Source organism: Caretta caretta, chromosome 19 (assembly GCF_965140235.1).
Source record: "Caretta caretta isolate rCarCar2 chromosome 19, rCarCar1.hap1, whole genome shotgun sequence".
Lineage (NCBI taxonomy): Eukaryota > Metazoa > Chordata > Testudines > Cheloniidae > Caretta > Caretta caretta.
This window is the reverse complement of record NC_134224.1, coordinates 9,720,966-9,733,792: the sequence shown is the minus strand read 5'-3', so window position 1 is coordinate 9,733,792 and position 12,827 is coordinate 9,720,966. Positions and strand designations below refer to the sequence as shown.

At 57.0% G+C, this 12,827-nt stretch overlaps 1 protein-coding gene across 1 annotated transcript; it reads left to right on the top strand.

Moving 5' to 3' along the window:
* C19H1orf232 (chromosome 19 C1orf232 homolog) lies at positions 1 to 8,399 on the top strand. The gene is made up of 4 exons (XM_048825985.2): positions 1 to 137; positions 2,688 to 2,774; positions 4,928 to 5,025; positions 6,448 to 8,399. Exons 1-4 carry the CDS (start codon positions 51 to 53, stop codon positions 6,746 to 6,748), a joined length of 573 nt encoding a protein of 190 aa, XP_048681942.1. The 5' UTR covers positions 1 to 50; the 3' UTR covers positions 6,749 to 8,399.
* The last annotated feature ends 4,428 nt before the right edge of the window (positions 8,400 to 12,827 follow it).

Below are 12,827 nucleotides of genomic sequence, written 5' to 3'. Positions count from 1 at the left end.
GTAGGAGCGCGGCTGCCCTGGGACTCAGGGCCAACGTCCCGGCTGCCACCATGACTCAGGGATTCTGGAAAGTCTACAAGTCCAAAGTGCTGCAGAGTCTGGGCAGAGAGGGGCAGGAGGGGGAGTTCCAGGATGAGGTAGGGATGGCCCTGGCAGGGGCTTCGGGTCTCTATCGCTGCCCATGGGGGCAGGTACCAGGGGTTCCCAGGTTTACTTCCCTGCACCCCCGGGGTCCCCGCCCAGCCCCTGGCTTCACGCTCTGGTACCCTACGCCCCCGGGATCCCCGCACAGCCCCTGTCTCCACCCACTCTGATACCCTGAGCCCTCGGGATCCCCGCCTAGCCCCTGGCTCCACCCACTCTGGTACCCTGCGCCCCCGGGATCCCCACCCAGCCCCTGGCTCCACCTGCTCTGGTACCCTGAGCCCCCAGGATCTCCGCACAGCCCCCGGCTCCACCCACTCTGGTACCCTGAGCCCTTGGGATCCCCACCTAGCCCCTGGCTCCACCCACTCTGGTACCCTGAGCCCCCAGGATCCCCACCCAGCCCCCGTCTCCACCCACTCTGGTACCCTGGGCCCTGGGGATCCCCGCCCAGGCCCTGTCTCCACCCACTCTGGTATCCTGAGCCCCCAGGATCTCCACCCAGCCCCCGGCTCCACCCATTCTGGTACCCTGAGCCCCCAGGATCTCCGCCCAGCCCCCGGCTCCACCCACTCTGGTACCCTGAGCCCCCAGGATCTCCGCCCAGCCCCCGGCTCCACCCACTCTGGTACCCTGAGCCCCCAGGATCTCCACCCAGCCCCCGGCTCCACCCATTCTGGTACCCTGAGCCCTTGGGATCCCCACCTAGCCCCTGGCTCCACCCACTCTGGTACCCTGGGCCCTTGGGATCGCTGCCCAGCCCCCGGCTCCACCCACTCTGGTACCCTGCGCCCCCGGGATCCTACCCAGCCCCCGTCTCCACCCACTCTGGTACCCTGAGCCCCCGGGATCCTACCCAGCCCCCGGCTCCACCCACTCTGGTACCTTGAGCCCTGGGGATCCCCACCCAGCCCCCGTCTCCACCCACTCTGGTACCTTGAGCCCTGGGGATCCCCACCCAGCCCCCGGCTCCACCCACTCTGGTACCCTGCGCCCCCGGGATCCTACCCAGCCCCCGTCTCCACCCGCTCTGGTACCCTGAGCCCCCGGGATCCCCACCCAGCCCCAGCTCCGCACCCTCTATCCCTTTGGCACAAGCCCCCCCCACGCCACGTTGGGGTTTATTCATTGATTCCCAGACTCAGAGGGGCACAGTGCAGAACACAGCTATTGCTGCTGCCACGTCCAGTCTCTGGCAGGACAACTGCCCCCGGGGCCCCTACCACGCTACCTGCTGCTGTTTCTCCTTGTGCTGTTCCTCCCTCTGCTGCTGCTGTTGCAGCCTGTGGCAACCAGTCACTCTCTGGTGCCCCGTGTTCGTGCCCCGGCATCCGCCAGCCGCTTCAGCAGCTCTCCTTGGCTTGCCCGCCCTGCCCTGGTTTTTGGCAGGGATCTGTGTTCTGGGCGCCGACAAATCATCCAGTCAGAAAGAAAAATCAGATCCGAGCACTTTGGAGAGTCTTGGGGTGGGGCAAGAGCGATGGGGTTCGTGCCCTTCAGCGCAGAGAAATACAAACCCAGCCCTGGCCCCGTGAACTCAGCACTGCTTGTTACAGGGCAGGGAGAAGGACCAGTCGGGGTGGAGGGATTGGAGTGAAGGGGTGGGTACAACTCCAGAGCTGGTCGGTGCTATGAAATGAGGGAAACCCATTTCTAGGGGTCACTGAACTCGGAGCAGAGAAGATTCTTGTAGCATGGCAGATGGGGCATGGAGAGACCTCGCCTGGTCACTTTATCTTCAGTGTGGCCAAATCGTGTAAATTTTGGTGTTTTCCTTAAAGCCCCAGCTCCTGGAGTCAGGTGATAACATGAGACTCTCCGCTTCCCATCTAGTCACATAAGGTAGTTTGAAGCCGGCCCAGATTAGCCAATGTGAACTCAGTGCACTTGCACAAGGCCCCCATCTCAGGCAGGCCCCCAACCACTGGGCAAAAAATTGGTTATGATAGAAGTGGGGGAGGATCAAGCGCCATGCACTCAGGTTTGGCCCAGCACCTAGACAGACCCTGCAGCCCTAGGCAGCTGCCTCATTTGCCCACAGCTAGTCTCTAGCTAACTGAACTGTCTAGGTGAAGGCAGGTGGGGAGCCCACATTTTCATAGTGTGCAGGGCCCCCAAATTCTTTAATCCCTCCCTGCTTTGAGGGCTTGACCTGATTCGTTGGAGAAGGGGAGCGCAGAAGGGAGTTTCTGTTCAGTAGGGAATAGACCGGAGATGCCACAACACTGAGCCTGGGTCAAACACAAGGACAAGGGACTCCGCTAGGACTAGGGCCAAACGACTGAGGAAGTCTGGTGGAAGCTCCTTGCATGGGGAATAGTTAGTGCATGGACCAGACCAAGACCAGAGGCAGCAGCTAGAGGAGGAGGAGAAAAAAGTGAATGGGGTGAGGGGAGTCAAGGGGGTGAGAAATCCCGTTGCTAACTCCACTCACCCAGGGACAGAGCCAGCCGGTCTTTCCAGGTGCTGCCCCTGCAGCTGTTCACACGGCCCTCCTCTCCACACGCTGCTGCCCCATGGCTGATACTGTGAGTTTGTTTCAGAGGGATAACCCCGAGCTGGTGGAAACCACAGATGCCCCAGTTCTGATGGAGGAGGGATCGAACCCCATCTCCCAGCTGGCACGAAGGGTAAGGCCTCCCATCTTAGGCGACCCACCTGCGTCCCAGAGCTGCCGTCTCTCTCTTAGCACCATACCTCTGGCACCAGTCACCACACCCAAGCCGAACCGGCCGGGGGGATTTTCTGCTCACTGGGATTGTTTTCAGGAGTTTCTGTGGGTTCCAATCTACCCTGGAGATTCGCCTGGCTTTCTGTCACCCCCCTCGGTGCTACCGCATCTTAGGGTTGCCAACTCTGCCTGAAGCTATTCTGGGAGATTTTTTTTTGGCCCCCCCACTTGACGTAACGTTATTTTCTTAAAATATCTCATTAAAATCTCCTGAATGGCTTTCAATAGCCACCGGGAGATCGATGCCGATTCCGGGAGATTCCCGGCCAATCCTTGAGGGCTGGCAACCCTACCGTATCTGTGGCAGCCAAGCACGGTTGCTTGATGCAGCCTGTAACAGGGGCTTTGTCTTCACTGCCAAAAAAAAAATCCAGAAGGCGAGCTTGGGCTATGGAACACGCACTGGTGATCTCACCGCAGAGACAAGGGGCAGGCGGGTCCTGCTGCAGCGGAAGGAGGCAAGGCCAAACGCTGGGCGTGGGGGCTCTCGGAGGGACCTCACCTCACCACAGTGTGATACAAAGAGCTTGGGCCTCATCTCGCTCGGATTTCACAGCGGAGAGCTCCACGCTGGGAAGAAGGCCACGGAGCTGTGGCCAGGCCGAGAGGGCAGTGCTCCGAGGGGAAAGCCAGATGCGGGATTTAGTGCACAATAACATGTTGAGGGAGAGCAGGGGAATCAAACCAGGCTATGATAAGGAGGCCGCAAGCCCCCTGGCCCTAATACCAGTCCTCGCCCGGCCGCAGGTTTCTGTAATGAATGTGAATTAGCAGAGACAGGTGCGTTTGATTTGACCGTAGCCTGGTCTTTCTTCCACGTGTCCTTAAAGAAACAGACCCCCTCCAAAGGTAGACAGCAAAGCACCAGTACCTGTCCAGAGCCCGGCCTAAGGCAAAGAGGCCGCAGATAATGGAAAGGGACTGCAGATCTACAACCGCAAGAGGGGAAAAAAGTCACTTGGTTGCCCACATCCCCCTCAGGGCCATTGTGCCTGTCTGCTGGAGGCCCTGATCACACCCTGGCATGGGGGCTGCTTCCCCCAGTCTGCTGTCGGATCAGAGCCTTAGGTGCTCACAGAGCACCAAGCACCCTAGAAATTAGGTGCGGTGGTGTGGCCTTGGGTGCCCAGCTGTATCCAGACACCCATTACTCTGGCTGCATCTTCCCTCCAGAGTCAGCCTTCCCCTCCCTGACCCAGCCGCACTGGCTCTGATCAGTCTCCAGCCAGCCCTGCTCGAGCTGGTCAAACCTTCGCCCCTTTACCACCCTGATGGGCAGAACTCCCCGTGGGCCGAGACCTCACGCGGCACCAAAAGGCCTTCTTGCTGCAGTGGGTGGCAGATGCCCATAAACAGGTGGAGGGGGTGGTTGAGTGTTGTGGGGGACAGGCAGTGTGAGCGTGGAACCTGGTCATTTGCTATCATAATGTCTGTGCTGTCCTTATAGTACCGAGGTGGCCCAGTCCTGGACCCGGGCCCCCTTGGCGCCAGGTGCTGTACAGATACAGACCAGAAGGCTGGTTCCTGCTCCAAAGAGCCTACACCCAGGCTAACAAAGACAAAGGGCAAATGCCCCCTCTCCTCTGGGCTCCAGGGGTCTCTGCCAGCTGTTCCTCACCCACTCCTCACCCGCACAATGGCCAGTGAGGTCACTCAAAGGGGGGCATGGAAAACAAGGGGGCAGTGGGCATGCAAGAGCTGAGCGGGGCAGAGACCCCTCTTCTGAATCTGGTGTCCAGCCCCTGCCTAACCTGGGACGAGTGGCTGGCATGGAGACAGTCACTGCTCTTTTGGGAGGAGGGGGGATAATGCTGAGGGTGACAGAGGAGGAGGGTGACGCTTTGTTGGGTGCGTCCGTGAGGCTAGTCTGTGTGTGGTGGAGGAGGAGGCAGAGGAAATAAATTCCTGCTGCGTCAGTCCCATGGAGCAAAGCTCTGGGGCCCGTTGACATTCCCAGGGACCCATGTGAGCTCGGCCGAACCACACAAGCTCCACTCCTGCCTGGACCCAGGCAGCTTCACTGACCAGTGGTTCCCTCCCTCTGCTCTGCAGGTCCAGGGGGCTGGCGCCAGAGGCTGGAGGAGCATGTCGTCTCTGTTCAGTAGGGAGGATGAGCACAAGCTGCTGACCCCCGAGTCCTGCGCTGACCAGTAAGACTGACGCTTGCGTCTGCATCGTAGCGTCCCCGTCGGGATCCCGTCCTTCTAGGCAGTGCCCAGCTAGTCATGGCCCAGCTTATGGTAGGGCTGAGGGTCTGCCACAGGCCTGAGGACCAGGACGAGGGGTGGCTTGGGGTGAGACTTCAGGCAGCGAGGTACAAGCGTATCTGGATTTCGCCCCCCCAGAGCAAGGATGAGTGTACGGCCCTGTACACCTGAGCTCTCAGCCAGGCGAGGGGTCCTCTCAAGTCCAGTAACTCTGTTCTCATTCACCTGGATTCCAGAGAGGGCTTATGACTAAATTCAGCCCTGCTGTATGTGGACCCCACTCCCATTGAGATCAGTGAGAGCTACACCTACTTACCCCATGACTGAGTCTGAACCCAAAACTGTGTCCAACAACAGCGCCCTCGGCTATCTTCCCGCCCCTGCTGCTACAGCCACAGGACATGATGCACGGGCCACTCAGATGGCCGCAGGTGAAGGCAAGAGAACCACACCCTGCTGTCTTGTCCTGGTCATGTCCATGTGGAAATCTGTCCCCATGGTTCCAGTGCTGGATGCAAAGTGTTTAGATCGAGAGGCATTTCCTGGCCCTGGAGCCGGCGTAGGAGGAGAGAGAAGAAATGCGCTGGAGATCCACCAGGTGCCTCCGTCACACTGTAGAAAAGTTACCCAGTTCCAATGGGCTCCTTTGCCTGTGTGGAGACCGTTCCAGCCTCCCGCCGGGGCAGCCTTGGCTCAGCCCCAAGAGCCGGCAGCTTTGCAATAAGAAGTTCCCTGTCCCACACCCTGGGGCACAAAGTGCAGATCCTCCCGAGCCAGGAGAGTTCAAAGCCCCCCGTTCAGAGCATCCCCCAGTCACGTGTGCATGGCGATCCTTGAGCCCTGCAGCCAGCTTGTTCACCCCAGTGCCCACATCGCTTCTGCTGTGTCTATAAAATCCAGACCCGGGCTGGTGCCTGTGTTCTGGCCCTGCGCCTGGGAACGGGGGCTAGGGTTTGGGTAGCGCCCCCCCTACCCCCTGCCCGCCTTCATGAGAAGCCACGCCCTTCTCAACAAGGCTGGTTCAATAACATCTGCTGAAGGGAAGCCTGTGGCTCAGGGATTCTTATTAAACTACAGTCACGTCTGTGCGAATCAGCCTCTCTCGCTTGCACTCTAGCAGCCTGCCAGACACCAGGACTCAGCATCCTGTCTCTGCCCCTCCCTGGATCATTTTGTCTGCCTGTGCCTTTCCTACACAGGCTCAGTCTCTTCCCTGTAGGCTGCAATACTGCCCGACACCCTCTTGCTGCTCATCTCCTTCTCTTTCTCTCCTTGACGCTCTCCCCCTTCCGGTCTCTCCTGTGTGTGTTGGGATCTTTATGCTCAGATGCTTCACCTTCTAACCTCCCCCTCTCTTGCTTCCAGCCCCCTGGCACCAAAGCCAGCAGAGTCGCCCTCTGCAGAGAAGACGACTTCAGGGTTCTGGGATGTCTTTGCCGCCAAGTGGCAGCAGGCCTCTGCGCTGGACAAGAAGACGGCCCAGCCGGAGATCAGCGAGCCAGCGGCCGAGTTCAGCGGGGCGCCCGGGGAGCCCCCCGGAGAGAAGGCCTCCTATTCTAACAACGGCAGCGACCTCCGGGAGCCAGAAGAGGGCGCCTTCAAGTGGGGCTTCCTGGTCAGCAAACTGGCTGAGATAAGGAATAAAAATGCCCCCAAGAGTAACTAGAGCGGAAGGACCTTTCCCATCAGCCTCAGCACAGGGCCCCTCACTCGGGAGGAGAACACCCAGCACTGTAACCCTTCCAGTCACTGCAAAGGACCCCCCAGCAGCGCCGTCAGCCTGGAACACCCACAGCGTGGCTGCAGTATCCCACCCCCTCCGCCCCAGAGTCTGTCCCTGTGAGCTAAGGGGCTGGACTGGTCAGTGTCTGACACCCTCACCCTCTCCCCAGCCTGCCCTGGGGTGGAGAGACTAGAGCGTCTCACATCTCCAAGTTCTGTGGTTCACCCGGGGACCTTGGTCTCCATGGACTTTGCTCACAGTGACGCCCTCTGGGCCTGCGCACGGGGCTGGGCACGGGGAAGCCAGCACTCTGAGGCTGAAGGAGGGACCTGCAGGGTTCGCCTGCCCTGGAGCCTTGCTCGCCTCGCCTTGGGCCAACAGCGGCACTTGGGTTGGGAGTGCAGGGCTCGGGGTAGCATCTTGGGGACACAGGGGAGGTCCAGCCAGCACCCATCAGGCCCAGGAGACTCAAGTAGGTAAAGCATTGAAACAGCTGAAAACACCCCCCGTGGATCACCCTGGTGCAGCTCTGGCCTCTTTGCAGGGTATGGATGAGGTCCCCACTGCTGGGAAGCACTTGTCAGAGCGAGGTCTCCACTGAGCTCCCCCCTTGTGTTCTGTACCGTTTGCACTGTCGGGGAGAGATTCTGGGACCACTTCAGTGTGTAACGCCTCTCCCAGGGCTAAGCATTCCCTGCCCGTAATGTACAGCCTGCTCGCAGCCTAGCGGTTAGAGCAGGGACCTGGGTTGCCAGGTTCTTGTCCCTGTTCTGCTATTGACTTGAATTGGGTGACTGTGGGCAAGTCCCGTAATCTCTTTGCACGATATCTGAAATCTGAGCAAGAGCCTATCTGCTACCTCCCAGGCATGGCATGAGGTGACTGGGCTGATCCTGCCCCATGGACTGAGCAATTAATGGACCTAGAGCGCTTTGTGATCCTTGCATGGCTGGAGTGGTGGAAGCCCATAGCCTGAGGAGCTGCAGTTCTGTGTACTGGAATGTCCCATACCTGGCAAGCCAAGGCTTTCAGAAGTGACCAGAGACTGTGGGTGCCAAGCCTGGGAGACCTTAAGGGGGCCCAGTTTGTTGAAAGAGCAGAGCACCCACCTCAGAAAAGCCAGACCCTCTTTAAAGGTGGCTCCATTTGGATACCCTGAAAATGAAGAACCAAAGATCACTAGGCGCTTTAAAGATCTTGGCCATGGTGGCTTCCTTCGTAACTCGTGTCTGAAAGCCTGGCTGCCCTGGTTACACTTTCTTTGGCCAAAGCCTGGATAAGAAGGAGCAGGTTCTTCGCACCTCTGGGTTAGCGTTTGGCTAAGGAGTGCCAAGAACTCACCCTCCAGCAGGAGGAGTTCTGGAATTAGGTGTTCATGGTGCTGCCCTGAAGCTTGTGAATTATTGATCCACAGATCCTTGTAAGGCCTGGATCGCCCAGCCCCAGGGAACCGACCCAGCCAAGCTTCCCTGCATGAAACTCTGTTTCTGGGACTCAGACCCACCATCGCACGTGGATGGGGGCTGCAGTTTGACTGGCTGGGGCATTTGCAGCGTGCACATGAGTGACTCCTGCCGTTTTCCTGCCGCTGTGCCTGTTTAACACTGATGGTGTCATTTGCAGTGAGTTTCAGCTGATCTTTATCATATGTAGAAATGTATGAAGTAAAGATCCCTTCCCTCAACCCCCTTTTCCACAATCCGAGGCCATTGCTCGGCCTGGGATTATTTCTTTGTGTCATCTCTACGGCGCTCAGCGTCAAGCTCAGGGCTGCACTGCAAAGGACAGTCACCCCTTTGCAACCAGAAAGGTCTTCACATTTTTACTTAGTATGGTTGCAGAGTAGCTGAGCCCCAGGGGGAGCATTTAGCAACAGGGCCAAATGTCCCCTTGCTTTACTGAGCAGTATAGTGGAAAAACAGCCTGGCAAACCAGACAACCTGGGCCAGATCCTCAGCTTGTGGAGATTGGCATAGCACTAGTGATGTCAATGGAAGTATGGTTATTTACACCCACTGAGGATCCGCCCCCCGAGTCCGAATGAGATGAGTTTAGCATTCTCCACTTAGTCCCTGGGGGATAAGCTGCTGCACGTACTAAAGCTCCAACGGAAACTGGCCCCGAGCCGACCTGAGAGTGACTTACCTGGGAGCCTGGCAGAGGGAGAATGTTCACCAGGTCAAGGGCCAGGTAATTCACAGAGCACGACCTACATCATGCCTGTAGATACACAACCTTGGAGTCCATGGCGGCTGTTTAAGGACAGTGTAGAGCCACCCCTCTCGGATGGGATTAGCAGTGAGATAGGTCCATCGCCCCCAGCTCAGAACGGATAACCTAGAGGGGCAGGTTCCCTCTCCCCTCACCAGGCCCATGCAGCCCCCTCTCCTGAGCTACTTTCCAATGGGGGAACCCAAGAAAGAGAGAGACCAGCATAGTGGGCCGATGGACTGCGAGCCACTCGCCCACCGGGTTCTCTCGGTCTCTGCTCTGGCATCAGAGAGTTGGCCACCAAGAGAAATTTAAGACAGATTCAGTTCCTGCATGGACCGCATGACATCCTTTCAACCATCTCTACAATCGTGCACAGGCCAACCAAACCCTTCTTCTCCTGGGGAAGAGTTCACCTTCCCTGCACCCAGAGATGATTCATAACTGTTGACAGCAGAGGGGGGGGGGATGGGACACACAATGTAAAGGTTCTGGTGGTATGCAGCGGGGTTCAGGACAGGGTATATAAAACCTGGCAGAAATTGGGGGGGGGGACATGACCCCCACTTGCACCCCCTGCCCCATGCAGCGCCTCTATCTGCATCTGACCCTGAGATGCAGGTATTTCTTTCTACACAAAGAGCAAGGCTTACAGAGCACACGAGGAAGATCATATGCTCAGGGGAGCCACCTCGCCCATCAGAACCTCTCCGGCCTTCATTCTTCTCACTTCTGTTTTGCCTATGCATAAAAAAAGGGATAAAGACCAGGCAGGAGCTGGGATCTCTGAGGGCTGGACCAGGAGTGGCTTTAATGTAGCATGGTGCCTTGTTAACCTTCTTGCTAGTCCTGGGATAGGGTAGGAATCCTCTATCCCAATAGTGCCCCACCCCTGCAATTTCAGGTTCAGAGGATATGGGATCCCACCCAAACTCCTGGCATCGGAGCTGGCCAATGAGGTTTTACAAAAGCACCTCCACCCCCTCCGTATTGTCGCATCTCCACTTACAGAGCACGGGCCCAGCCAGCCCCTCGCCTGGCCTCTCAACTCCCACTCCTGGCACCAGCCCAATGGGGATAGATTCCACATGAATCCTGCAGCCTAGCCCTTAGCTCCTGGCCCAATTTTACATCCCTACCCCTCAGTCATTAATTTCTCGTTAACAATATAAAGCCTCCCCCAACCGCCCTCCTCCCCCAGTTCTGCGAAAGAGAAAGAACGTCAACAGGGTAAACTTTTATTAAAGTCATCCTGACTCGGTTGTTGTTCCCAGAGCAGCCACTAGGTGTCAGTAAGTCTACAGCATGAGAAAAGAACTGATCAAACTTCTATGAATGAAAACTGAAGAGTTCAGAGTAGCAGCCCTGTTAGTCTGTATTCGCAAAAAGAAAAGGAGGACTTGTGACACCTTAGAGACTAACCAATTTATTTGAGCATGAGCGTTCGTGAGCTACAGCTCACTTCATTGGATGCATACTGTGGAAAGTGAAGAAGATCTTTTTATACACACAAAACATGAAGAAATACCTCCCCCCACCCCACTCTCCTGCTGGCAATAGCTTATCTAAAGTGATCATTCTCCTTACAATGTGTATGATAATCAAGGTGGGCCATTTCCAGCACAAATCCAGGGTTTAACAAGAACGTGGGGGGGGGGGGGAGGAAAAAAAAAGGGGAAATAGGTTACCTTGCATAATGACTTAGCCACTAAAGTGATCACTTTAGATAAGCTATTACCAACAGGAGAGTGGGTTTGGGGGGGGGGGGAGAAAACCTGGATTTGTGCTGGAAATGGCTCAACTTGATTATCATACACATTGTAAGGAGAGTGGTCACTTTAGATAAGCTATTACCAGCAGGAGAGTGGGGTGGGGGGAGGTATTTTTTCATGCTTTGTGTGTATAAAAAGATCTTCTGCACTTTCCACAGAATGCATCAGATGAAGTGAGCTGTAGCTCACGAAAGCTTATGCTCAAATAAATTGGTTAGTCTCTAAGGTGCCACAAGTACTCCTTTTCATTCATAGAGTGTAAGGCCAGAAAGGACCGTTGTGGTCACCCAGCCAGACCTACCTAGCCCAGCTTCCAGGAGGCCTTACTAAGTGTAAACGTGTAGAACGCCAGGTACAAGCCCAAGAGTTCAGCAGTTCCAGCTGATTAACTTGAAGCATCATCTGCTCCTCTCGGCTGCAGCAGCGAGGATGTAACTTTCTGAAGGAGATCGGTGGCTAGCTCGAAGATCTCAGATTCAGGGCTGCCAGGCAGCTCCCAAACATAAAGCAGACAGGTGTTAGAATAGACAGGGACTGTCCCAGACAGTTTTTAAGGTGGATAGTGGGGCCCCCAGCTCTTCAGAGGGCCCCCTACACTAGTGAGATACTGAAATCCAGGTGTTATTTGCTAACAGTGCATGCCAGGCAACAGAGGGACCTGGCTGTAGGAAAGGACAACTCAAGCAATACAAAGATTAATTGCTATGACTCTGGGGCATGGTTATGCCCCAATGCCACAGGCATAGAGCCCTGTGGACCGAGGAGTTGGCAGTACTCCCGTACAGTGGGTCACAGGCCAAGCTGTTCAGGAAGCACAGTGCAAAGACAGAAGCGTGGATGGCCAGGGCTGTTGAGTGCTTGGCCTCCCACCCTGGCAATGTTATGGCTGCTATGAGCCAGACTGAGGCCCAACAAACTCATAACCCAAGACACTGAACAGGCTTTGGACTGTTCCAGTTTTCAGTCAATCATAAGAGGGGCTCCTTTCAACCCACCATCCTAGAGGCAGAGGCTCCATCTTGGGTCTCCACCTCTTTCCACTCTGAGGACTGCTCGGTTAAAGAGCCCTCTTGCCTCAACTTCCCACACCCAAGGAGCTCCCCTTCCATGGCCCACCAGAGAGAACCACTCTCCCGTTGGCCATTCCTCCAGGCCGGTTACAGGCCTTTCCGCTAGAGCCAGTGGTGGGGCTGGCTGGGAAAGTGCTAGAGGCATGAAGCCCCGTTTGTGTTTTAAGTCAAGCAGAAGGTGTGACCCCAAGAGGCAGCTGCCACTGCCCAGGTGGGGAGGGGGGGAGCAGAGGCCACGAAAGGAGTCGGTTGGTTCAGCACTCCCCTGAGATAACCTGACGACTCTTCCCCTGCAGATTAAAGGGAGCCATTAATCACGGCAGAGCTTCTGGAGCACCTGGAGGAGGACGGCACAGGTCACGGGGGTAATCGGGGCTCCTGAAAGGAGGAGTAAATCATCCCTCAGAGCGCACTCAGGCAGGTTCCCGTCAGGCTGGAATCTGCACAGGCTGGGAAGGATCATTCTGCTCCTGGGAGCTCAACTCCGCCCTGCGGGGGCTGGGACGGGGAAGCAAGGCTAGGGATGGTGGCCAGCAGAAGTTGCTGAAGGCAAAGCTGATATTGGGGGAGGGAAGGGGCCTCAGGAGGGCAGAGCCTGCTGGAATCTTCCCGCAGCCCCCAGGAGGAAACTGGCCCACCAGCCACAGAGAAGCAGATTCTCCAGAATGATGTTGAACTCTGCCGCTGGGAGAGGGGTGGGAGAACTGGTGATGCCCTGTACCCCACCTGAGCATGGCCATGACCCCAGCACGCCCCACTGCCATCCAGTCGCCTCCCCTCTGTCTACCCCTCTGCTCGGCTCTAGCGGGAAGAGGAGAGGCAATGGCTCAGAGCCCTCCTCAGTTCACTCTGCTGCTCTGCTCCCACGTGGAGTGCGGGGGGAGCAGGGAAACACAGACAGGACGCAGCTCTGACGTATCCTCACCGGCTTTGCGCCTCGCAGGCGAGCAGAGATCACACACGGCAGGA

Excerpts from the sequence above, each read along its gene's own strand:
- C19H1orf232 (XM_048825985.2), top strand. The coding sequence starts at position 51 with ATGACTCAGGGATTCTGGAAAGTCTACAAGTCCAAAGTGCTGCAGAGT. Across the intron at positions 138-2,687 it reads AGGGGGAGTTCCAGGATGAG|AGGGATAACCCCGAGCTGGT; the intron begins GTAGGGATGGCC and ends AGTTTGTTTCAG. Across the intron at positions 2,775-4,927 it reads TCTCCCAGCTGGCACGAAGG|GTCCAGGGGGCTGGCGCCAG; the intron begins GTAAGGCCTCCC and ends TCTGCTCTGCAG.